Below are 27729 nucleotides of genomic sequence, written 5' to 3'. Positions count from 1 at the left end.
TAAATAAAAGCACCTTAAAATGGCCTCTCTATATAATCAATACACATCAGTATAGTATTTATATAAAAATGCAATATGCACACAATTTAAGCTTCGAAGAAATTAAGACCTTTTTCCTTATAATCTTAATCAGCAGAGCTATGTTTCTTGAAGTTTTGGGAAGAGTTAACAGTAAGTCAGCACATTTAAGTTACAGCTGACTTTTGATTCAGGGACTGATACTCAGAATTCTGGAACAAGTAATAAATACTGACAAGTTACCTCTATGAGGGGTGGGAGGGAACTTTAAAAGTCTTATTGCTAAGAGACTAATTCTAAAAATCCACTACTAATGACAGGTGATAGTGTGGAGATGACTGTTGTCAAGGAGGCCCAGAAACCCAGGGCTGCGTCACCCGTGGGCCACAGGCCGCATCAGAATCGGAGCAGCTTGGGAATTGAGACAGATTGGATGGGTGAAAGACAGGTCCTGTTCAATGAGAGAGGAGGAGAGGGAGAAAGGGGCAAGTATGTAGGTACGTGTGAAGACCTTGCTATAAATGGACATTTCCAGGAGGAAGAAATGGATATAGTGATTTTCTTTCACATTTGGAATTGCTTCAGGAGCCTTTTAAATACACTGGAAACAGCAATAACAAATAAAGCAGTTTGGAGCAGAAATGCCACATACCCTACCAGCCAAATGTCTCCAGGCCAGTGGACCAGACTCAGGAGCACAGAGCTGGTTTGTAAGATCTGTAACAGGTACCTTGTACAACCTCACAACAAAGACTGTTCACTGGCAAATCTTTGGTCTGCACTCTTGACTACTGCTAAGTGGAAAAGAACGTTCTCTACAAAGACCCACAAATAAAGCTTCAGTCTATTGTCATGTATAAGCAATGACATCCCTGGACACAAACACGAGCCAAATGTGTGAGGTCGGACATGAGGCCTGATGGAATTCTCACTGGCCTATCCGGCTGTCTTCCCCTGCAGACGTGGAAAGAGACGCTGCATTTCATCTGCTACCAGGGACCATGTCTAAAGGCTACTGCTGGGGCCTAAAAGCTGGGCAAGGTTCATCTTGTTAGTCACATGTAGCCACAGATCGACTCCCTTTATTAGAAGTATAATACTCACTTCATATCACAAATGTATAAAAATATGGCAGATAGTGTCGTAACGATACTTTTCTTTAAAGGAATATATTTATAAAACAGACATTTACTATATATTCATATATAGAATAAAATACTCCTGATGCAATATATAAATGTTATTGTTTAGTTTTGATAGAAACTACTGTAGCTGTCCCACTGCTTCACAATGTTTCAAACAGCTCAAAATAACTTTACATTATAACAGAAAAGGTATGATTATAACAGTACAATATTAATTATAAATAAATGTTATAAATCCTATCAAATATGGAAGTTTAGAAAACAATTTAAGACATACAGTTTATCTGCTAACCCTTCAAAGGGATATTCTTGGATAACAATAAACCCCACACTTAGTCTAGGCAGAAAAAAAATAGGTGGTAAGGGCATCGGTCAACACTTTTTTTCCCTTTGCAGCGCCAGGACGCATCCTGGCTTCCCCAACTTCCACAGAGATTGCACGACAGCGGGGACAAGGGGGAGCCACTGGCAGAAACTTCTGCTTCCTCAATGGCACACTCGATCCATTCTCACACAAGACCTGTGGGGAGCGGTGCTTCTTCAGCAACTCCCGTGGCTCTTAGATCCCTGACTAGCATTTGCGACCGTGAGGAGCCAGACGGCCCCCCACACACAATATTGCACACGCCTTCATAAAGCTGAAAACGCTGGCTCATCACCCAGCTCATTCCCCAGCCCACCCCCACCCCACCCCTACCCTCTCAACTACCTTGTGGCCTCACCACCCCCACCCCCCCAACTCCAGCACAAATTACAAGGCTGTCTCTTTTAAATCGTTCAGGTTTGGCATTCGGGAGCGATTTGTTCTGTTGTAAGGGTGCCCATTTGGCCCACTCTTGGCACCCAGCTGTTCAGAGTAGGAAGGTCCCTCTGTGGCACCTCTGGTCACAGCAGACACGTGCCAACCAGGATCCATCTGACCCGGCAGTTGGAGAGTTGGCCTGCCCTTGGGTGTGGGCTCCTGTCGGATGTTGCTACTCCCACCAGAAGCCTGGCTCAGGGGATGAATCCGAATTTCTGAGAAAGAATTTTTGGCTTGTTGAGCTGTTAAGGGCTGGAAGCGGGGGTCTGAGGAAGCCGGGTGATTGGAGGCTGAAGAGAGATGTAACAGCTTGCGCAGTGATTTTAGTGGCTGGCTCTGAAAGAAAGGATGAGAACGTATGCAGGATTTAATTTAGAGTATACCACAACACTGGCAACAAATGGAGCCTGGATCTGAGACGAATGGATGGAGCCAGGGAAGACAGCATGTCGGATGAGAGGTTAGACCAGCTGTATCTGTTCTTAGGGTTTTTTTTCCAACCAAATCAGAATCCTTTTCTTTCACAAAAGCAGCAATACACCTAGAGAAGACACCTAGGGCTGGCATGATGCTGATCCAAACCCTAGGCTCCTTCTAATTGGCTACATTCTATCTTTCTCACAGTATCTCACATTTCAACCAGCAGGTAGGAGGAACAGTCAGCAGGATATGTTTTCCCCTTTTTAGAAGACTTCCCCAAAGCTCCAAATAATGCTTCCAGTTAGATTTTATTGGCTAGAAGATAGGCATCTGAGCATATCTAGCTGCAAGAGAAGCTGAAACAGATGGAATGTTTTGAATAGGTAGAAATGAACTCAGCTAAAAATTGTACAGCCTTTTAAAATTCTTGTTTCTCCAATTTTCCCTTTCTGCTGATATTACAAAATTTCAGCATTCCCTGTTGCACTTGCACTTTGTTAATTTTATTTCTGGGGTAGGTGGGAGGTGGGAGGTAGGGTGCCAACGTGTGGTTTCAGCATTAAGAATACAAAGTGCAGAGAGACAAGCAAAGATCCTTCAGAACTTTAATGATACTGCATTCACAAAAGGCCTTCAATTCTTAATAGGGTCCATAGTGGTACTACCTGCCAGCATGTCTTTCCATTGTGGCTTTTGGCCAAAGGCCCCACAGGGGGCTGCACAGCAGAGGGCTGCTGGCTTCAGGCAGAAGGGCCAGTGATGCCAGGTGGTTTGCGCCTCACTATTCTCAGGCAACTCCTGAGCTTTCAGTTTCTCAGTGGTGAGAGGTGGTTCATTTCCTTCTCAGTCCTCTTCTTCTACCTCAGGGCGTGTAAAGATCACTATGAGAAGAGTCATGCAAGGCACTTGGTGCTGCCACTTAGCTACAGCCCTTTCTTCCGAGTGTTATAGTGTAAGCAGCATGCATTTAAAGGCTTGGCAAGATCTGAAGGAAGTGTTGAAGATCTGAAAGAACACTTACAAATTGAAGGAACAGCGTTGAACCTCAAGGTGAATAGCTTGAGAACTGACCCACATGGAAATTGCTCCTAGGGAAGTAGCCTTCATTACTACTTCAAGCTTCCCAAGAAATCGCTGAGTCCGCAGGGGGTCACATGGCACTCTACATGTTCCAAAGCTTCTTCATTTTTTAAAATCGTTTTTGTTTCTTCCTATGTTTGTTTGGTATGCTACCACAATGAGACTCCTGGTGCCTTTTACAGTCCTGACTAAAGGCATGGACTAATGGAATGATTGTGATAATGCAGACTCAGCTGGAAGATGAGGTTACTTTAAAAAGGAGCTTCTCGAATAAGGAAATTGTTTCACAAAGGATGTTCTATAAGCCAAAGTTCCTTTTCACTTTCTTTGTTTATTTTGTTTTGTTTGAGTTAGGACTACAGCATCAGGTGCTTACAGAGAGTCGCGTCCTTGGCTTGGATATGTGGTTTTCTATGCTCCCCTTGTTCCTCAGATTATAAGAAACTACCGACGGCTGGGCATAGAGAAGGGCCATTTGACGAATTCCTGTCAGCAGTCTTCAGAAACAGCTGATAGTAAATAGAAAATCTAAGAAAGGTAGACCCCATCTTCACAACCACAGGCACCTATGGTAATTATAGGTACAAGTACTCTACAGACTACAAAATTCATGAGGGATGTCAGAAATTACAAAACATGGGCCTAACAGATTTTAAGACACTGAATATGATTAAAACAAGGCAATTATGCTACTATGCTCCTATGTGATAATTGGAAAAAACCCCACAGTATTAAAAACATTTCCAACCAAAATAGTTTAACAGATATAAACCTCAAGGTGGGAGAATTTTACTGATTCAAGTTATGCTTATTCCTTCATGTGGCAGCTAAATGCAACTGTTACAATATTGTCTAATATCTTACTCCTAATACTACTGCCTGAGTGTTTTCTATCCAAAATAGTAGGAATTTCAGAAGCTAAAAGTTTCTTTCAATACAGCTTACCATATCTGTCTTTCATGGTCCAATTCGTTTGCTACCACCTTCACCACAAACTTCATCTTCCCACCATCTCTGCTGATCTCCCCAAACACTTTATGGCACGACTCACTTTTTATCAAGAGGTGCAGCTCCTCAGAAATCTTCTCTCTCTCCTGCAGTGTACAGTATTTGAGCGCTGGACTATGTCTTCTCCTTCCCCTTACCCCACCCCTCACCAGCTAAGTGAAGCTTAATGGAAGCTTGCTGGTTTGTTTTTTCTCCCAGGACAGGGGTCACAGAAGCAAGATTCATCCTGGCTCCAAGATGTATTTGGCTAACAGTGAGTGTCCATTTAGGAGAGCTCTTGTTCTTGTAACATTGCTGTCAGCCCCAGTAGCAGCCCCAGACCTCCCTTTAGGACAGCCAGCCCTCCATCATCCCATTATACAGCCTGCTGACAAAAAAAAGCCCCCACAGAGAGTCTGAGAGAGGTACTGGGCCCACTCACTTGGGGTTGTAGATCTGAGATCTTCTCTGGACGCCACTCCTTGGGTCTGCTGCTTGTAGTGCTAGCAGAGTGAATGGCTTTCTGTAATGTCAGAAGATCAGGACCATCTGAATTGGGCACCTAGAGGAACACAGGGATAGAGGTTTAAAAAGCATACCAAGAAGCCCAGTGTAAATCCAATCAAGATATGCAACCACACCCAAAAGACCCAAACCAAAGAGCAAATCCAACCAAACCAAAACTCAAACAAATAATAAAGTCTGGTATAAAAGGAGACCAAAACTCTCTGCATGTTCAGGATGCAGGTAATGCTAGTTCAAGTTTGCTGCCCTCTTAATAATTTTCCCTGCATGAGGAAAAATTGGCAGGTGTCATGCAACTTCGTTAAAAACCTCAACCCTCAAAGCATTCCCATGCTGTTAGTTTTGGTCGCTGTAAGAGAGAGCAGTTAAATTGGGTGGTACCAGGAATTGCTGTCGTATCCTCATTCCATATTGCAGTTAGGTTATGAACCAGTTCAATAAAACAAAAATGTATTTTCCTCCTGGGAAAATGATCCAAACACCATATCTGGCGGTACCAAAGGCTCTAGTAGGATTGCAAGGAAAGCAAAGTAGGGAAGTATGGTTTGAATCATATTCCCAAATCTGGTAAATCCGGGTCTGCTGTTATGTACTAGGAGAATGCTCGAAATTTGCACCACAAATTCCAAATGAATGCAGTTGGTTCATTCACCTATTCTGGTGAACAAAGGAAGGAATGGCAAATGCCACGCAAAAGCCATGGCTTCACACTTAGTGGCCAGCAAAAGTCAGAGCCAGGCAAGGAAGGAGCAAGTCAACAACTAATAAGAGCTTTTTTATTTGTTTGTTTGTTTAACGGAGCCTGCAAGCTGGTCAATTCAATTTGTTTTTGTTTTTTTTAAAAAAAGGCCAAACTGCTAACCAAGTATTAAACTTTGTGAGCCAAATGCAAAGACATTTATTAACTGTAAATGTTGATTTACAGGAAATATGGGCTTTTATGAATGCTCTCTGTCGACAATTTGGATAATCAGACAGTCCAAACTAGCCTTTGACTAGTTTAACAGATTTTATGCTTCATCATCTTTTAAGTGATTCTGAAAGTCCATAATGTTGAAGGATTTAAATCTCAGTGAATTTATGGAACTGGCTCAGGTACTTAACTAGCATAAAGAGAATATGACCCCATGAAAATAAGACATGCTGTGTCATCAGTAAAACAAGTTTACTGGCGCAGTTTTCAGGGCTACCATATGAAAAAACGGGTACCATGGGTGGAGTGACTACAGGAAGCTTTTTCAAAGAAGAACTATGCTTTAAATGATTCTTTGAATTAAAAAGAGGGAAGAGGGATTTCTTGATGCTTGGATTCTCCCCGTTGGTGGAATCTGTCTGCAATATAAGATAGAAATAAACTAATTGCAAAAAAAAAAAATGCTCTTATTGAAACTACTAGCTCTTGGAAGCCTTCAAATGATCAAATATTAACAGTCAACAAAAACAGCTCTGTGTGGTATACCCACAAAGGTTCCGTGTCATCTCTTACCTGGATGGAATGGTATAAATGGTCATGGTCGCTACCTACAGCAGGGGCACCTCAGATCTACACGCATGGCACAACACCTAAGAGTCTACTTAGTATCCGAAACAAGATGACTATAAAGAACTGTGTACAGGGAGCTATTGAAGAACTTGAATCTTTTCCTAATTACTACAGAGAACTTTAGCAATTAAAATAAAATCTACCAGGTAATTTGTCCATTGTGAAAAAAGAAAAAAAGATATTGCAAACCCTTTTAAGCTTGGTCAACTTTCAAACCAAGAAACATCACTTGGAAGAGGTATATACCTTGTGGGAGATCAACATTGAGTGAGAAGCCTTGTTCCACATTTCTAGATATATTTACCCAGTGGAAAATACCCTGCACAACTCAAAACACTGGTTTTGAAAGTCAAGAAACAGAAAGTTCAATCTTTAAACTGAAGCATCATTGCAAGTTGAGATACTAACAAGGATATAATTACCAAGTTGGCAAAGTCACCATATGCTCTGAGGGCTTATGTAACTCTGAGTATGCAGCTGAAGCCAGATTTCCTAAGGCAGCTTCCAAATCTGCTCCAGTCAAAGCAGGCACCTTTACAATATGGAATTATTTTGGGGCATGACTTTCCCTGCTTTGGATATTTCAATAGGCAGGGAACTAGAATGTGTATGAAGGTACTGAGCTCATCTACGGATGTGTGCATAACGACATTTGAGTAAAATCCCCCACGATTTTCCTGTTCTGATGGCAAGAACCCCAGGAAGAAATCCAGCTGCCACTGCTCCAGAGTTGAGAAATGAGTTCCTGGAGCCTCTCTACAGCACAGACTTCGCAGGGGCTCGGTACTCAGGGAAACAGCACTAGCTCTCCCACTGGACTGTGTGACTTTTGAAAGCTCAAAATTTGCTTGGATGCAAATTCCTGTCCTGGTAAAGCAAAGCAATTAAACAACATACAGGATCCACCTCCACTTTAAAATGTCACACTTCTCTTTGCTCAGTGGGTATCAGATTCCAATTTTTGTTTATTTTATACAAAGGCTACAATGTCTTAAATCTTTCAAAGTTTGGACCTGGTACAATAGCCTAGTGGCTAGATCCTCGCCTTGCATGAGCCAGGAGCCCATATGGTTTATGTCCCAGCTGTTGTACTTGCTATCTAGCTCCCGGCTTGTGTCCTGGGAAAGCAGTCGAGGATGGCCCAAAGCCTTGGGACCCTGCAACCACATGGGACACCCAGAAGAAGTTCTTGGCTCCTGGCTTCAGATTGGCTCAGCTCCAGCTGTTGCAGCCACTTGGGGAGTGAGCCAGTAGACAGAAGATCTTTCTGTATCTCCTCTCTGTAAATCTGACTTTTCAATAAAAATAAATGTTAAAAAAACAATGTTTTTAAAAAATTTTTGGCAAGTTCTAAAAAATGAAAATTAATTAATTATATTTAAACGCATGAAGAACACAGGCTGTTCTGAGCATTCTGCAAATCTGACTCTAGATCCCAAAGTTCTTCTGGTTTTCTTTTAATGAAAGGAAAAAAAGCAAAAGTGCAAGCAATTTTGGGGGGTTGGAAGAATTAAGACATTATGGCCTGTTCGTTTGCACATAAAGATGAAACTGATGAAAACTTAATAAAAACATCAAGTGGAAAGGATGTTATGGAACAGCACTTTCCTTATGTGTTCTAATCTGTAACATTTACACAGAACTGGAACCAAATCATACGCTCATATACTATACTCATGCCATGGTGAGTTGGTGGCTTTATGGCTAATGTTGGCTGAAGGCAGACAGACACCAAAACCTAAGCCTGTAATACAGAAACACTCTCAATTCCTTTACTCTTACTACTTTCTAACACTTGACCACCTCATAATGGCTGTAGACCTGTGGTTAAGAATAGAAACCTTGAAATAAAAATAACAGTGGTCAGGAGCAAATGGAGAAATACATTCTACTGCTTTGTATTATTAGCATCCTAAATACTTTAAGCTTTCCTAGATTAATTCATGTCTACAAAGATTTGTTCAGCAACTCTAAGCAACAAATGTAGTCATATTTAACGTAATGGCACTTTGATTTCACATTTTAACTGAGCTTCAGTTTTTTTTAAAGGACTATTTTAAGATCATGCAGCCATAAATTGAAGACTATAAAGGTTGTATAGTAATATATATATATGACTGTTAAAAGCTAAAATACAAAATTGCATGGGAATCATTACTTAAACTCAAAGAATGTTCTTCCCCCCAAAGAGAAACCCATCTTCTTTCCACAAACACATGCACAGGCTTAAAGGGTAGAAGGAAACATACTCAAATCCCAATACTAGTTGTGATAGGATGTTAAGATTAAAAACAAATACTTTAAATTTTTCTATAATGAGCTGATATTTCATAATAGAATCTATAAATTTAGTAAACAAGAAAATGAAAGAATTATCTTGAAAGGTAATCTGGAAAGGTTAGCATTGCTAGAACATGTGTAAGATAAAAATCCCCACTTTGGGTTATTCTAGACTTTGTCACTATCTTGCCCCTCATTGTTACTAACCACTCAGAATGTTACTAAGGAGCCTCAGAAACAGAGTCCAGATGAAATTCATTATGGAAATTCATATTCATATCTGTAATGAAATTTCATTACAGATGAAATCAGTGAACTGCATCTGAACGGGCCATTTTGGTTACGGCTTTTTCCTCTTCAAATAGATTAGAGTAAATCATGTATGAAGTGCAACTAGAAACACACATGTAAAATGGCCAACTCAACCTTGCCTCATCCGGAAGGTGTCAGAAAGCCAAGGAAGTGACCGTTAGCTCACGTCACTAGCAGCAGAGTCCTTGCTGGGGTGGCTCAGTGAAGGGAGGCACATGGTCTGCCCTGTGTTCAGGCAGAAGGCTCCCAAGAAACAAGGCCCAGGGCTTCTCCCAGTGCAATCACAGGGAAGGTGTGTTTTCCTAAAGCCAGCCCTGAAATGTCTGACACAATCTTCTCTGTGTTCATACAACTGAAACTAAGTAGGAACAGTGATTACTTTTGCATTTCAAGATTTCAATGTAAACCAAGACCATTTCCCAACTTTTTATGTAACCTTAAGCCTCCACAGAAACAAATCCTGTATCTTCATAGGTTTTTATATGAGCATAAATCTACACAAAGTTTATTTAAAGAGCTTAAAGTGTTCTTATCCAAATGAAATTTCTTCTATTCCTGGAAATTTTCTGCTGAATGTAGAAAAGACTGTAAGAGGAGCACAGTTGTACAGAACTTCAGAGACATATACAACCTATGCATGTCAAATCTCAATAGGAGGATTCACTTTGATTGTCATGTGTAGGATGTTAGACCCCACAGAACAACACAGAACCACACCCATCACATACAGAACACAGTAATGTACTTACTGCTTGAGATTTCTTCTTTTTCTTCTTCATTGACCTGAAAAAGCCTTGCTTCTCCTTCTCCTTGAGTTGCTCAGAATGACTAATGTTTTCAGGACTTTTCCTAAAGGAGAAGACATTTTGATCACATTGCTCTTTTCAATCACTTTCCTGCCATCGTGAGAAAGACCGGAAAGGCCCGACAGCAGGAGCAGGTAGCCCTTGGGAGCCAACCGCACAGGTAAAGAGCCTCTAAAACAGCACAGGAGGAAATGAATTTAATCAACTGTGCTTAATGATTATCCTTTGGCACTGGCTCGCCCAAACTAGCAATTTGCGCATTACTGCAAATGATCTGTAACTGTGCTGCAGGACCATTTTCCCCTGCTGTTGCAAACCTCAGAACCTGGTATTCGGAAAAGTGCATGGCTTAAAGGATGCTTTTTCAGTAACCCTCTGAGAGAAAGAGAAGATAGTTTCCATACCTTCATTTTTCTATTTACCCTCTTTGAAACCAGCTCCGTATGATTATTACTAGTGGCCTGCCAAAATATTGAACCTAAAAATCAGTGCTGCTAGGGAAACATCATAACTACAAGTAAAAATTATCTGAAACTGGAAAACTCCTATTTATTAAGCCTTTTATCTATTCATTAAAATGAAATTAAAAGTTTAGAAGTGCGGACAGCCTGAATGATTTCACACAAGGCACTCATGGAAAAAAAGAACAAACAATTTCAAAAGGAAAATACTGTCAGTGAGCTGAGCACTGCCAACACCACCAGACATCTTCATAAAAAAGAAGACATTAAAAGACAGAAAAAAGGACCGGGCTCTATCAAGCTGGGCACTTCCGGTGTTAAAGGGACATCTATATTATTTCATTTGACCTAAATTTTAAAAAGCAACTCAGTTGCTGTTACTCTTGAGGAAAAAAAAGTAGAAAGCCATTTTCTCAAGTGAATGGATTTCATTGATTAGCTATTTCCTAAAATCAAGTGGTCAAAATGTTAAAAGTGATCCAATTCAGATTTATGGCTTCAGAAGATTTTAATAGTAATGAAGTTACTAGAATATCTAGGAAAATATGAGTGAAGCGGCATCCTGCCTTTACTTGATTAAATATGTATAAAGGTGGAAAATATACAAACTTTTTTTCAGACCCATATGATAGAAAATATTAAAACTACATCACATCTTTAAAGCACACTCATTGATATGAAAGAATATTCCAACTACAATATTATTAGGTGAAAAGAGCCAAGATTCAGAATTTTCTACATGGGGATGAGCCCAACTTTATAAAACACGGTACATACAGATACATACACAGGTACATACATGTATAGGTATGTGTGTGTACATTTTTTAAAAGGTGGAAAATAAAGTCTTAATAGCTGTAAGTTGGTAGGAAGAATTACTGATTCATGATTTTCTTTTAACTTTCAGTAACAAACATCTACTACAAATACAATAAAAAGGTTTTATAAATCACATCAAATCCATTTTGAAAACCAAAAAGCAAAGGAAAGCTGGGAGAGGAGGAGAGATGAGGCAGAGAACAGAAAACAGGAAGTCAAAGCCTTGACTAACTGAAGGAGCAACACTCATTTCTTGTTCTTGGGAGACCATCACGGAAGTAAGGACATGCACTACAGGTCCAAGTGTTCCTGAAACTCATTGTAACTTTCAACTTAAACATCACTGAGAAAGGAAGTACAAGGTTTACAATTCAACAGTCAATGAAGTAACTAATGCTGGAACTCAGAACACCACACAATTTTAAAAGTCAGAACATTTCAAACAAACATGATGGAATGGGTGAGAATATCATGATAAAAAGTTAAGAATTCTTCACACACAATATTCAACTGTTGGGAAAAACACTGCTGTGCCCATGATAGACCAGGCCAAAGAATCTGGTCAAAGTTTCTTAGGGCAGGTATTTTGGGGACTAAGAAGATGAAAAACCTCTTGTATGGGACCTAAAGATGGACTGTAATAAATGAAGCATTAGGCCACAGCGTTCACTGTGGGTGCTAGGGCCCACAGTAGAATTGTAGGGATTCACTGGAACCACAAAAGCACAACTCCTTAGATGGAAAGGAGCCTCAGAGAGTATCTAGTACAACCAGTAATACTATCAACATTCTGTAATGTTCAGAAGTGGAAGATTCTACATTAGGATCCAGCTAACACCCTTCCATAACGGCACTTGCATATAACCTAGGAAACACAGTAGCCCAATTAGCGAGTAAAAGGCCAAAGGTGTGTTGAGGGTAAGAGTGCTTTCTGCCAGCCCAGCATATCTCTGAGGTGGACGCATTGCTGTGAGAATGCTAATGTGGCACCACAGCAAGTGAAGCCTTGAGTCGCCAGTCCTTGGAGGTATGCTGGATTTTGTGTGGGAAGAGGAAAGTCTACTCAGAATGAAGCAGAGAATAAGATGAAAAAGAAAAGGAGCAGGAAAATCAGTTCAGTGTTTGCAGTGTGGGTGATGTAGTGCTGGGGTCCCCCCAAACACAGGGTTGATGGGCCTCTCAGATTGCTCTCTTCAGAGGCACTGAGCACATTAGAACCTTAGTAGGGCAAGAAGGGTGGTAAGAAAATATTTTTAAGCTGCAACTGAGCATAAACGGAGGGGCTAAGATCCAGCAGGAAAAGATCATAGAGGCCAAAAGAAAAAAGGTAATGGATTACCCTTGAGCAAGAGCAGTGAAGCTAGGAGTCAAGTGGGTATGGCTTCATTGCAAAGGACAAAGGCAAGTGAGGTAGAGAGAGTAAAGCAAGGGAGACACACAAACAGAAAAAACAAAGCAAGGGAGAAGCTACACAGAAATACTCATGCCCAGAGAATTAACAAAGAACTAGAATGGAGAAAGGTGTGCAAATGGATGAGGCAGAGGGATGGAACTTGAAAAGCTGTGGGGTGGATAAAGGATTGAAGAAGGGGCTTCAAGCACAGATAAACAGCACTGCACTAAACAGGAGTGTGGGGGTCATTCTGCCTGCCTCATGTGCTGGCTCCTGCACTTGCACCCTCACCTGGTACTGCCATCAGCTGTGTGCTGAGCAAGCAAAAAAGAAGTTACACTGGGGAAGGGCAAACTAGGTGATTTGCATAAATCTCAGGACTGGAAGCTTAAAGAATGACCACTCGATCAGTCTACTGGCCCATGATCTGGGACAGCAGCTGGATCCGAACAGTTGGGGGGGGCGGGACGGGAAGGGGCAGGCCACGAGGGGTGTAAATTGGCACCTTCCCACTCAGAACACTCTCATCTAATACAACAGGTACTTCAAGAAGGCCAAAGAGAAAGGCGGAATTCCAAAGACTCAATACAGGAATGAATTCACGCTTAGAGTCAATCAACTTGGGCTGAGTGCTTTACAAGTGCCAGTCCCAGTGTCAGGTGCTGGAGACAAAGAATATTCAAACATACACTTAACCCACTCACAGAAAGGGGGGCAGTATAGGATCCAGAAATTTGATGGCTAGGGACAAAATAGGCAGTGAGATTAGACTTGCAAGGCTGGGACTTAAGTAGCATAATCCACTGGAAGTGCAGTGGAAGGTGAGTTGAAGAGATGGGGGGCCTTATTCTACGATACTTAGGCCGCTACCAACCCTCCTCTGGTAATGCAACTAGGTTAGTTAGCCAGTGTATGAGAATAGAGTCAACAGATAATTTTATGCAGTAATTCTTAAGTTATGGGAGCAAGCACTGACAGACACCAATATAGTCATCACTTTGTAAGAAGAAAGCTGAACTTTGCAAGCGAGTTACTACAGCAATTCTTCAGACACTGGAACTATGGGGATTTCAAATTAATTCAGTTTACTGCATAAGCATCAATTTTAAAGCTTTTCTAAATGGTTTATTTACTTTGTTTTTTTAAGCAAAATGAAAGCCTTTTATTCTATAACTATATACTCTACATGCGTATCTGTGATGTGTATGATTTTCCCGCCATAGGATTGAGAAGACAGAAACACCTGCCACTCTGCTCCTTCCTGGGCTCATTCTCCCTCTGTACATTGTATTCTTAGTTGGCACTATTTTTTTTTTTTTGTCCTCACAACCTCAGTGCCAAATGCTAGAACTGAGCATAAAAGAACAGACAGAATCTGAGTGAGGGTGGAAGTGTCATTCTACCATAAAGATGATAAATGTGACTCAATACGTCTATTTTCATTGCTGAGGTATTTTTGGTATATCTCCCAGTCCTTAAGTGGACTCTTAGATGAGATAGTTGAGGTGGCCAAAATAACAGCTCTGGGTACTATACTATAATATCTACTTAGCATTTTAAAATATGACACAGTAGTTTGATTTTTTCCATTGCTAGAACAGTGCACAATGTATAAATATTCTCTTCCTGCCATCAACGAGAAGCAGAGTTTCCTCAGGTTACATGCTAATTTAGAAATGGCAACTCATGTCACCATAGCAAGGGTCTTTTGCGCTTTTGTAAGAGTTATCAAATGTGCATTTCTCATATATAGACTATGAACAACCAATATGAGATCTTATACAAAAATCCAGGTGTGTCAAGTTTAATTAATGGCCTAGACAAAATCAATGTCATACCTGAAGAAGTGTTATAGAATTATCATCAGAGGTAGTATGTACAAAAGATTAGGATCAATTCATCATTGACAGTCCTGTAACTTTCTCAAGCCTCATCGCAGCAATACTAGAATAAGGACAATCTGATAAAGACTGGGATGAAGTTCAACATCCCGATTGCACCTCTGATGCTTTTTAAAACAGCTGTTTTGAGGTTTCTACACATACTCATGAGTAAACAAATTCTACTGAAAATGATTATTAAAAAGACAGAAATAGTATGTTACTAATAATGCTTGGCCACATATGGATTTGATTTTTGCTCTTATCTACCTGATTTTCACAGGGCTATGTTAGTTTGTAACTGCTAGCCTTTTAAATCATCACCTCCTTATGCAATGACCATGAGAAACCCAACCCCTTCTGTCTGTCTGTATTGTCACGTTTAGACACTACTTCCAGGGTTTGTTTAAGTCACACCTGAAAAGAGTCGACACTGGTAGCTAAGAGGAACTACAGCTATGCTGTTGGGTTAATGCATAGGTACATGCTGGGGGGATGAAATAGTCACCAGGAGGACGAGCAGGCCACAGTTTGCCAGTAAAGTCAAATGGAGGGACTAGTTGTACTGAAGTGAGATAACATAAATACCAACAGCAGCCACTAACATTTTTATCAACTGATTTATCTGATAGGCAGACAGGGAGTGAGTTCCCATCTACAGGCTCATGCCCCAAATGCCTACAACATGACAGAACTGAGACTTAGTCCAGCAATCAATTTAATCCAGGTCTGCCATGTGGGTGGCAAGGATCCAATAATAATTTGGACTGTCACTATCAGCTCCCATGGTCTGCATTAGCAGGGAAACTGGGATTCAGGACATGGAGGTGGGGATCAAATCCGGGTACTGCAATGTGGGAGGCTGGCATCTCTCAACATCTGGGCTGAACGCAAACAGCACTGCCAACTACCATTAATGAGGGCTTGCAGTGCCATGCCCTGTCCTGGGTGTGTTTTGCGTATTATTTCAATTGTCATATGAACCCTATGAAGGAAGTTAATGAGGAAACCAGGGGAACTGATAAAATGGCTAACAGTTGGTGTTAATCATGATACTGCATTTCAGAGTTCGAATCGTTAATCGTTAATGTCAACACTATATTTTAAAAAGATTTATTTTTATTGCAAAGTCAGATATACAGAGAGGAGGACAGACAGAGAGGAATATCTTCCAACTGTTGGTTCACTTCTCAAGTGCTGCAACTGTTGGAGCTGAGCTGATCTGAAGCCAGGAGCCAAGGAGCTCCCTCCAGGTTTCCCACGTGGGTGGAGGGTCCCAAAGCTTTGGGCTCTCCTTAACCGCTTTCCCAGGCCACAAGCCGGGAGCTGGATGGGAAGCAGGGCCACCGGGATTAGAACTGGCACCCATATGGGATCCCAGCACATTCAAGGTGGAGACTTTTAGCTGCTAGGCCACCACGCTGGGTCTGTCAACACAAATAGTATTGGGGGGCAAGATAACAGACCAGGGCTGGCATTGTGGCACAGTGGATGAAGCAATGCTGGGATCCCATATAGGCCAAGTTCTAGTCCTGGCTGCTCCACTTTTGATACAGCTCCTTTTTAATGTGTCTTAGAATGAAATGGGAAAATGGCCCAAGTCCTTGGATCCTGCTACCCATGTGAGAGACCGGGATGAAGCTCCTGGCTCTTGGCTTCAGCCTAACTTTATCCTGATCATTGTAGCCATTTGGGGAATGAACTAAGAGATGGAAGATTCTTTTTCTCTCTCCTTAACTCTGCCTTCAAATCATTTTTTAAAAAGGTATTGGATACAAAGTATGCATATATAGAACAAGCATGTTTATAGTTTTTGAAATGTCATTTTTATTGCTGTTTTTAAGAATTAATTTTCACAATAGGGCACAATAACACTAAAACCTCAATCTAACCCTATAAAGGTCACTAACACAAAGTCCTGGCAACAAACACAGGGAAGGACACGAACAGGGTAGTATTAGTCTACATTTGATGATATTTCATTTCATTCTCTTGATGGAGAACTTAGTCAAGTTTTATGAACTGCACATAGACAACTCTCATGTCTAGATGACAGGTGGTAGGTAGTCACAGTAGTAGTACAGGTAGAAAAGTCTTCATACGCTACATAAAACTTGACACATAGAAAGGTGAAAGGATAACCTCCCACATCCTTTATTCCTCTAACCACCATTATGCTTTTATGGCATTGAGGTAAATTCTAGGTGGCATTGGAGTCCAAACACATTTGGATCTGAGTCCTGGGTCCTTCCTCCACATTACAGGCTATGCAGCACCAAACAAACCCCTTGACTTTTCTAGGTCTCAGTTTCCTCATTTGTGGAATAGAAGTAACCCCTATTTCAAATATGAAAACTGACTGAGACAACGCATATAAAATGCTAGGCAACATGTCTATGTGGAGGTCAAGCTCAATAAAAGTATACCTCAAAAGCCATTATTTATGCTCAAAAACTGAAAGGGAAGACTTATCTGATATTTACTGATCCAGGAGGGTTTTTAAGAATTTTATACAACATTTAATATAAATGTTATTCTTAAAAAGGTTTGCAAAAATGTGAAGTCACATTTTCTGACCTAACTATTGCTCTTGAGAAAAGAAAGCTTAACAGGAGAAGGAGCACTCAGAAGCTTGGGTACAAATTCCTTGAACTCTCAAATCTAAAGCTGGAAAAAAGACGAGTAAAATGAAACCAAAATACTCACCATGGATCAAATGCTGTTTGTCTTTTTGAATGGTTGGTTCCAGAACTGCTCTCAGATGGTAGGGAAGAGACTCTGGTTGACACATTATTTTCATGAAAAGAATTGTCTGGGCGTGGTGATGGCACTGAATGAAGAAAAATAAGTCCCTCTTGTATAATTTAGGTCAAAGCAGTTCTTGTATTATTCCACTGGTTTTTCTCTAGTACAGATAGCTCAAGTGCTCATCTGTCTTTGCTATTACTTCTGTGCTTGCTGAGAGTGGAGGCATTCTAGGCAACATTCTTTCCTACTGCTCTACATTAACTTGGGAGGGTCAGCTAACTCCAGATAACAGGTATTTAAACATCTACCTGAGTTGTCAGCTGATAAACCGGAGAACATAAAGGATGAATGTCATTGCCCTGGCTGCCACACCTGCCACTCTTCTGACATTTTTTGAAGGCTTTCTTGTAGATGCAACCAAGCAAAATCTATTCTTAGCCTGAAATAATTTTCAATAATATGGGTGCTGGAAGGTACAAGCCCCAGTTTAAAGCACTAATGCTTGAAAGACAGCATCACTCAAAAAATGTTGTAAATAAAATTACAAAGAAATCTGGTGATTTGCCCCCAACAACTATTCCTTTGAAGTCTTGTTTCAAAAACAAATAGAGGGGCTGGAGGTGTGGCACAATAGGTTAAGCCACTGCTTTCAATACCTGCATCCTGTACTGGAGCACCCTCCCCCCTTGAGTCCCAGCTGTTCCACTTCCTGCTGATGTACATAGGTAAGACAGCAAACATGAGCCAAATACTTGGGTCCCTGCTGCCTGCCTATGTGGGAGACCTGAATGAAGTTCTTGGTTCCCGTTGGTCAACCCAGTCCTGACCAATGTGGCCATTTGGGGAGTGAACCAGAGGATGCAAGATCGACCAATCTCTCTCTTTCTCTCTCTCGCTCCCTCCCTCCCTCCCTTTCTCCCTACCTCTATCACTCCACCATCAAATAAAAAATAAATTCATAAATCTCAAAAACAAAATAAACAGAAAAGTAAACTATGTTGTACAGAAGTAAAAACTCTGCTTAAGGAGTGGGTGGCCACTAACATTTTCTATCAATTTCTATGCCTGGTTATAAATCAGGGCATATTCTAAATTTCATCATAGAAAGAATAGTACTATATATCACGATAAATGAAACTAATTCACTTGATTTTTGATCAGTAGGATGAAAATATGGCATTTCAATGATGCCACTTAATTGTCCTCTGAGACTTACTGGTACTGAAACAGTAGATGTCTCCAGATTTTTATTTTTAAGATTTATTGTTATTGGAAAGGCAGATATATAGAAAGAAGGAGAGACAGAGAAGATCTTCTATCTGTTGATTCACTCCCCAAGTGACCGCAATGGCTGGAGCTCAGCCAATCAAAAGCCAGGAGTTTCCTTTGAGTCTCCCACGTGGGTACCTGGCGCCAAGGCTATGGGCTGTCCTCTACTGCTTTCTCAGGCCACAAGTAGACAGCTGGATGGGAAACAGATTCCATATGGGCACTGGTTTGTATCCACCAGTGCCCATATGGGATCCTGGCACAAGCAAGGCAAGGATTTTAGCCACTAGGCTACTGTACTGGGCCCCAGATATTTTTTTATCTAGTTAAACCATTTCTGAGGATTTTTAAAAAGGTTTATTTATTTATTTATCTGAAAGGCAGAGTAAAGAGAGAGAGCTTCTATTTGCCGGTTCACTCTCAAATGGCTACTGAAGTCAGGCCAAACCCAGGACCCTGAAACTTCATCTGGGTTTTCCCACATTGGGAGATGTACTGGAATGAAGCAGCCAGGACTCAGTCGGCATTTACATGGCATGCTGGTGTTGTACGAGGCAGCTTTACCCACTGCACAACAGTGCTGACCACTATTTGTGAATTCTTAAAAATTAAAATATTCTACCTGCCAAATCCTGAAGTGGATTACGAGGTAGACCAATGGGCTGTTTCTCTGCCATTACCTAGTACAAATCACTTGCAATCAAAATAAAACTGTGTTTCCAGAGGTTTAAGACTAATTAATTTAAAACTCTACTAGCATTTTATATTAAAATATATTCCCCAGACATCTACAGGAATACCAAATGTATAGCACATTTTACAAGAAAACCATAGCTGATAGAAGAAAATGTTTATAGTGTATACTACAAGCATTTTATGTTAATTGACTTAAACATAAATTAAAAGTTCAGCCCCATAATCATAGTATCTGAAATAAATAAATGAATGCATTACAAAGCACATTCCAAGCCGTATGCTTTCCCCACAGGTTGGGCTGGGAGGGTGAGAATGTTCTGATTGGTTAATGTACATCAGTCTTGAGTCACACTTCTTGGAGTTAGCTCAGGTTCAGAATTAAAATGATCAAGCAATCTTTTAGGTATTCCCCAGTCCCCCTCCATTCAGGACCCTTTTCAGCTATCTTTAAACGACAGAACTAGTGAGAAGTCATACCACAGGGGCACAGGTGACTACAGAAGCTTTTCAAAATGGAGCCTCCTCATCAAGCCACCACAGCCTTCCTCTTGTCCTGTGGGCTTGCTATCCAATTCCCCCCAGGGTCTTGGGGTTCCTAAGGGCTTTAGGGTCTACTATACAGTTATTTCTCAAGCAGTGTCTCTAAAGCTCATACAACCCCCAAAGCACCAGCTGTGGTCATCTGCTAAATATTAAAGTGTGTTTTTCAGGCTGGGCAAACACATGAGATTTTTTTCATTCAACTACCAAGTAACAGCTTTGTGCAATGACACGAGGCAGTGAGCTAGCCAACAAGAGGGCAAAGAGGAGAAGGTGAAGAGAAATCCGTGCGTTTGAGGGCCTCACAACCTGGAGAGGAACATGCAAAGAATAAGTGTGACAAGGTCAGTGCTTTACAAGGGGCACAGGCCAGGTACCATGGCAGCTCAGAGCAGGAAAGGTTCCTCTCAGTCTGGGCTGGCTGGGGAAGGCCACAGGAGCGTGCCTTAAAGAAATGAACAGAGAGAAGCTGTCCTGGAAGAGGGAAAAACATTTCCGGTCAGAGGAGGGCACAACCTGTGTGGAGGGAAGGATGGGTATCAGCTGGACAGGATGGTCAGGACCAGATGTCATCTTGGCAAATTCCAGTTTTGTCCTGATGCCAATGGAAAGCCAGCAATGGATTCTCAACGGGTGAGGGCTAGAGCGACACAGTGTAGGCTCATGGGGTTTGTATGCTTTATTTATCCCCCTGTAGCACTTCTATCATCTTTGATTTCTAGAATGATTACATTGACTCAGCATCTCTCCCCGCAGAGAATATAAGCTCTGCGAGGGTGGGGATCTTTGGCTGTCTTGATCATTGCCATGTTCCAGGCTACAATAATGCCAAGCATATGGGCGAATATAGCATGTGCTCTAAGACTTTACAGAATCAATGAGTGGTATGATGAGACCAGAGCTTCAGAAGAACCATCCCTGCGACTGCTCTGATGGGGACCTTGGGGACCGGGCACCCTAGTTTAAAGGATGCCAGGAGGACCACAGCAATGACAGTGGTGTCAAACATTGGGCAACTGTGGGAAGGCCACCATATGGGTAACAATGTTGCTGATCTGAAGCCAGGGCAATGAGGCAGTGGAGGGCTCAGGCAAGGGGACAAATGGAAAGAAAGGAGAGGCCCCTGGTGAGTGTGGGGGCAGTGATCTTACCTCTGTAAAAGCTACCAACTCTTCTGGGAACAGGGTCATTGTACAGGTGCCGATTTTCTTTGGGGGCTGTGCCATCATCAGAGTGTGGATCATGATACACTCCACCCTGCGCCAGGAAACAATTTTATGTAAGTCAAACCACAGACCAAAGACAATATGGCCTGCAAAGTAAGAACGGGCCTAATCAATCTATCATCCACTGGTGAATCTTTTTTAAAAAGAAACCTGAATATCCGGCCACGGCAAAACCAGCTTACTTTACAAGCCAGTGCAACTTATTTCGGGAAGACTGGGCATGAATAAAGCTTACAAGCTAGGCTATAATGATACAAGATGAACAGTCTTTAAGGACATGTCTTAACACAAACTGTAGCAATGCAGAAACCTTCCCACCTCAGACTTCTGCCGTGTGTGGAATGAAGACGTGCCTTCTCTGGAGGATTCTTTGACAGAAGGCCTGGTTACAGTCATCTCTGGAGGGAGCTGCTCTCCAGGCTGCAAGTCAAATTTAAAAGAACTTAGAACAGTATCCTGCTCTTGTCAACAAAATCATCATGGCTTTTATTTGGTGTAAGTGGCACCTGAACCAGCTAAAATTTTAAAAAAGGCAGCAGGCTAAAATACAAATTATTTCATAAAGACTGATTAAAATATACATTGTCCCATAAAGAATGAAACATCGGAGGAATATAAAATTAAGTCAAACAAATTTCATAGCTATGAAAAGTAAAGTTCTCACTGAACTTAAGGCAATCAGGGGAAATCAGTCTGAAAATAGTTCAATTAATTAAAAACAAGTTCGACTTATTAAAAACAAGAAAAGCCATCTTCCTAATACCTAGATGACCATGGTTCAGGGCAGTACTCTGATTATGGAGGATATTGGCTAATCCCAAATCTTTCTAGCTGATGGCGGGTGAAGTTTCCCCAAATGGAATGTGCAGACACAATAGCATTTTTGTGAAGGACGTAATGCTGCAGCTGAAGCTGAAAATAAATGTTTAAGTGTACCAAAGAATGGGCTAAGTCCTCCTGATCATTTTGTCTGAAAATGTGCCAAGTATTTTAGTTCATGTGCTTAAGTCTTCAAGCCTCTTTAGGCTAAGAGATGAATTTTCTGAGCCATAATGGGGAGAGTGCTCATCTGCTCATTGCAGCTACCCAGCTCGCTTAAGCAAGTCACTCACAAGTTGACAATGGCACCTAGCCAACAGTGATGCTCCCTGAATGGGGGAAATGGGGATCTTCCCATCGCTAGAGAAAGAGATTAAGGAACAAGACATCAAGAAGAGTCAGTGGCTATGTGCATCCATATGTTACACATAGACTATTCCTAAGCCTATGTGATTTATCAAGGATATTTTTTTAAATTAAAAATACTATCCCGTCTTTCTTCCCTCACTTCTCAAATGTACTCTGAAGATGCTGAGCAAGGATTCGTATAGTGCAGGCTTTCTTCTGCCAACACTTCATTTGACTTTCACCATCTGCGATGCTCACAAAGGCCTCAATCAAAGTATTCTACTAAACAAATTGTCCAAATTGTTCACCCTTTTGGGGTGCCCAAATCCACTTACAGCATTCCAATTTCACTTTCTTGCTAGTGCCCATCCTAGAAGGCAGCAGGTGGTGGCTCAAGGACCTGGGTCCCCACCACCCACAAGGAGACCTGAATTGAGCTCCTGACTCCTCACTTTGGCCTGGCCCAGCCTTGGCTGTTGCAGGCATTTGCAGAATAAATCAGAAGATAAAAGATCTCTGGCGCTCTCTCTCTCCCTCTGACTCTCTGCCTTTTAAACAAAATTTTTAAAAGTATTTTTAATAAACAAGTTATTTCCATCTAACCTGTGCCTTTGAAGGCAGCCACAATACTTTGTGTAAGACCAATTTCTCTGATTTGCTCAGAGGTTTCGAAGCCTGTCATTCTCTTTGAACTTTTGAGCTTGCATTTTCTTACAGGTCAGCATTCTCCCTACTGCACTGGACTTCACATTTAGTTAATGGTTAGATGTCTTCCCAGCCCACAGTAATTGCTTCTAATTAGCTTATGATCACCATGCTCACAAAAGTCCTTTTTCTGGAATTCTCAGAAGAGAGCTAGACATTTGTCCTTTTTCTGAGTTCAACAGCCTTTAGTTTTTCTTACATCTTCTCTTTGACAGCATGCCTAGCTAGCGTTGACCTCCACCTCCTGTCCCTGACAGCTGCCAGGTTCCAGAGATCCTTCTAGGCTCTACAGGGTCTCTCCTCCCTGCAATGACTGCCAGGGAGCCCCCTGACTCGCCCATACTTGTCTCAGGTAGGCATCTCTGGCCCTCTCCACTCTGCCCTGGTGCTGGATGGGCCTTCCCACCTCTGAGAGCACACCTCTGCCTGGAGGCCTGGGGTGCCCTCAACCTCGACACGCCAGCAGGGCCAGGCTGCAGCACCTGCAGGCTGCCTTACAGCCCAGTTCTACCTTCACCTAGCCTCACTCTTAGCCCCAGCATGCTCATCTGGGAAATGCAGGGCTTGAATGAGGTAACTTCAAAATGTTCTCTTGAATTCTGAAAACCAACTCATAGGAAAAAGTGTCCAATTTTTCTTTTTCCTCCATTCAGTCCTTCAAGTCACAAATCCTACTGTCTCTACTTCTCCCATACCAGTCCTAATCAGGCCTGACATTTTTAGCTTTTGAGATCAGAGATCAGGAACCTTCAGGGAGGTATGCTTTCCGACCCACTTTGTGTTTACATTGACATTTGTTTAATCCACAACACCCTCCCCTCACATCATGCCTTGATTACTTGAGAAGCCACTCCAGAGCTTGCATTTTCACTCCAGCAATCTGCAAAACACACTCTGCTATTTCATGTCCCCACATCCTCCCTGCAATGCCCGTTTCTTCCCTCCCTTCAAGGGTCTTTTTTGATGTCACCATCACTTTCCTTACCTGAGTAAATCCTAACCCTCTAGAAAGCTTCGGTTCAGACACGATCTCCTCTGAGTATCCTCCACCACTGCTTCCTGAACGGCACAGCGACTGCCACGGGTCTCACAGCACAATGACTAATCCGTTGGCCATGTCCTACACGAGCCCATTAGCTCCAGAAAAACAGGGCCTCTCCGGCCATGCCTGAACACACATCCGCTTGCCTGCCTGCCAGAGCTTGCCCGGACCTCTGAGCCCACAGCCTGCAGCCCAGGTGCCCTTACAGTCATTCCTGATTGCTCCTGTTCGCCGTGACCTCTCCTCATTCTCATGTCCTATTTATGGCCAATGGCACATGAAGTTAGGTCTGAATTATTTGCCACATAGAATGTAATCTTCCCTGAGAGATGCTAAGTTTCTCAAGGGCAAGAGGCCTATCTCAGACCCTTTTGAATACCTGAGAACTCTAGGTGGAGGAATATTCTACAGCCTCTACCACCATCGCAGCAGAATATGCAAAGCATGCTAGATGCACATGCTGCACCAGTGCTAGGCATAGGCCTTCACCCACAACCACGAAAACACGACTAAGCTATGTTCTACTGGATGAATGTTACTTCTTCCAAGCAGGTTGCTGTAAGCTAAACTTATTGTCACAAAATTTCAAAAACAACCCAAAAGACAGAAAATTAACACTTAGCCTGGCCTGAAGTTAAACTTATCTATAGTTCTGCATAAATTAAAAACTTGTAAATAATTAAATTCAGTTAAGATACAAAATAAGGCATTAACAACAAGGTCTGAGTTAGGAAATACAGTTTGGAGATTACAGAAAATCCATGGAACACCGGATTTTGTGAAAACTAAAAACGAACTCATATATTTATGAACACAGTAATAAAACAAAATAAGTCTCTCAATAAAAAATGCCAGAAAGGATCATTCTACAAAGGAAAAAAAATTACTAAAAATAAACTTTTAAGCTCTCTTGAGCACTCAGCAATTCAGTTTAATAACTGCACTTTTTTAAAGCAGAAAGCACTCTAATGACTGCTTCCCTAACTGCACTCCATGAAGGATGCCACAGGGAAACCTGCAGAGTGGCCCAATTCGCACTCTGTACCACCTTCCCAGGGGGAGCCAGCAGATCCCGCCAAAGTGCTAAGCTGTACCTGCGGTGATAAGAGTTGCAAGCTGTTGGCTCTGGCGGCCATCCCCTGCCCAATGCTCAAGCTTCCATCCAAGCCTTTGGCTCTCACTTTGTCCCGGGTCACGTACATGGAGTGTCTATGAGGACGCTGCTGAGAGGAGAAGGGGCTGGTATAGCCCAGCCCATAAGAAAAGGATTCGTGAGGTGCAGAGAGTGAATGCGAATGGCTGCTGTCCACATGCTCCGGCAGCTTCAGCTCCTCCATTGTTTTTGAATGCCTGGTGGTGGTTCGGCGGGAGTCCAGTGTGCCCTCACTACGGTTATTTCTCCCCGAAGGGCTAAGCAAAGTTCTTGTGTCACCGTGCCTGGCGGGAGTTGGGCTGGTGGGAGAGTTCAAGTCCAAGCAGCTGGATGGGAAGTACCTACTGGTACTGGACTCAGCAATCTGAGCCCTGGTTTCAGAAAGGTTGCTCACGGACTTGGAGTCACTCAGTGCCCCATGGCTTTTGGCCTTGGTTCGATAGGAGGGACTCCTAGAGGACTGGGGTATGGTGTCGATATAGCTGTGACGGCTCTGCTTCTCACTGGGCTGCAGTGTCCCGGCTTTGCTCTGGGTGCTTTCCATAAAGGAGTGTCGGTTTTGCTGAGAACGACTACTGGACTTGAGGTACTTGGTGCCTGGGCCTTCTGAAGGCTTTGGATCAATGTTAAAGTCAAATTCTGTTTTGGACTTGGCATCTTTTGGGCTCAGAAGATGTGGGATGTTGTTGTTAGTGAGATCTTTGCTGGCTGGCCCCGGCTGAGTGCCTGCTTGGTAGCTTTTGCTGTGCATTGGACTAAGGGTAGCCCCAGCAAGGTTTCCATTTAGGAAGCTTTCATTGGCAGGGAGGCCTTCGTCAGCTCGGGGCAGAACCACGCTGAGATTCTGGATGTCCTTGCTGTTAGATCGGTGGTGAGACTGTAGAGGAGTAGTTTTGCTGCCTTGATTTCTGGTTTTCAAACAAAAGAAATGCATCAGTTTCCCTCAACAGCAGACACATGTTAAAAAAGAAAAAGCAGCATATACTTGAAATATCTCAAAGGGTAAAAGTATCAGCTTTCAAAAACGCATACCTACTACCAAAGACCAATAACAAGCACATTCCTTAGAGCAAGTCCCTGCCACAAAGCATTGGCCCTGAAGAAGTTATGTTGGTGTTCATAAATACTTCGCTAACTTAGTGTCAACAGTTTGGAACAGATACTATGGTGAAACATCTCTCATTACGTTGGTATGCATGAGTGTTTTTCTCAGAATGCCTGCTAAGAACAGAGTTGAGCTTATGGGCAAACTCTTTGGTTAGCCTTTGAGAGGATGCGGTGTTCTCTGAACTTTATTATTTGAAAAACGTGTGGCTCAAAAAATGAGAATTCCAGAAACTTATATTAAAAAATAAAAAAAAAAACACTCAAAAGGAGAAATGTAAACTTCCCAAGGAGATTTGTTGGGAAACTTGATGAGTAATATTTAGACCTGGGAGATGTAGCAATTACTTCAAACTCCTTGGATCATCTACTTGCACACTAAACAGAAACCCTATACTGCATCACAGGATTCGAAAGAGTTACTTTCTTGCCAAAAAACAGTTTATTCTCTTTTTCATTTCACACCTCATTATGCTAAATGAGGATTTCTTTAGAAATCAAAGCTTCATTTCCTTCTTGGTTTCAAATACAGAAGATGAATGCAGAGGCAAAGTTTTTTTCTCTATTTGAAAGCTCAAATTGACACTATAGCAAGGTCAGTTTGTTCTTCTCTATTCAAAGGACGAGATAGTAGCTTGACATAGGTTAGAATGTTTAAATATGAATAATGATTTACATGATTCCCTCTTTCCTCATTAAATTTTGCTGTAAATACAGCTCTTGCTAAAGATGTCTTGATTTGGAAAAGTTTTGCTCCCATCAGACACTAATTGGAAGGAAATCCCATTTCGGTTACATATAGAATGGTAGTCCATGAAACTGGACCTTCTATTTTCCCTACGAGGATCTGCTGGCCCAAGCATCAAACATAAGGGCACTTTTCCTATCGCAGCTTTCAGATGCTGATCTCTGCCAAGAAGCACCTGAGAGAGAAAAAAAATTTCTTATATTAAGCCTACGAAACCTTGTATATCTCTACAAGCACTTGCTAATCTCTCCCAGCAAGATCACAAAAACCACAGAATTAAGTAAGAATACTTAAGTATGAGCTAACTAAACGGTTAAGTTCCACACCTAGGAAAAAATTACAAAGAAAGGAACATTAAGTTTGACTTTGTGGTAAATGAGGTGAGCAGTCTATCTCCAGATCAACAAAGGACAATCCCCATATCCATTTTAAGGGGTCAAGATTTAAACCATTAAGAGTTATCATAAATTTTTGATGCTAAAATATCTCAGCTATTTAGAAAAATAATATCAGTCTCTCTCATAAATAGATTTACATACATTGGTTAGTCTCCATGTGTCCAACCCCCAATCCGTTCTCCACCCTTCTCTGGTTCTGGACCACAATGCTGAAGAATTCGGATCACAGCCTAGCTCCCAACTTGCAGGATGAGGCTAGAAGATAATCTTACCCACTTCTCTCCTATTTTCAGCACTCAAGTCCCAGCTGGGTTCCTGCAAAGACTACTTTCCACAGGATGAGTTGTGGGTTCTCTCTGCCCAGCACCAACTCTCCTTGGGCTCTTGGAATTCTCTTTTCCCCACCCTCTCTCTTTCATATCTAGAGGGTAGTTAGCACACACAGCTAACCTAAAAAGTACC

At 41.9% G+C, this 27729-nt stretch overlaps 1 protein-coding gene across 1 annotated transcript in view; it reads right to left on the bottom strand.

Moving 5' to 3' along the window:
• Positions 1-1914: 1914 nt before the first annotated feature.
• Positions 1915-27729, bottom strand: part of CDKL5 (cyclin dependent kinase like 5) — a 181217-nt gene continuing 155402 nt past the window's right edge. The window contains exons 12-18 of the mRNA XM_040997668.1: positions 24959-25925; positions 21269-21370; positions 20876-20981; positions 17178-17301; positions 9862-9961; positions 4895-5014; positions 1915-2301 (exon numbers count right to left, since the gene is read on the bottom strand). Coding sequence (XP_040853602.1) covers positions 1915-2301; positions 4895-5014; positions 9862-9961; positions 17178-17301; positions 20876-20981; positions 21269-21370; positions 24959-25925 — 1906 coding nt within the window. The remainder of the gene's footprint in view (positions 2302-4894; positions 5015-9861; positions 9962-17177; positions 17302-20875; positions 20982-21268; positions 21371-24958; positions 25926-27729) is intronic.

The sequence above is a fragment of the Ochotona curzoniae genome, unplaced genomic scaffold, assembly GCF_017591425.1.
Source record: "Ochotona curzoniae isolate NIBS_2020 unplaced genomic scaffold, NIBS_Ocur_1.0 contig_1274, whole genome shotgun sequence".
NCBI classification, from domain to species: domain Eukaryota; kingdom Metazoa; phylum Chordata; class Mammalia; order Lagomorpha; family Ochotonidae; genus Ochotona; species Ochotona curzoniae.
Note: the sequence above shows the minus strand (reverse complement) of the source record. Positions and strands in the feature narration are given on the sequence as shown.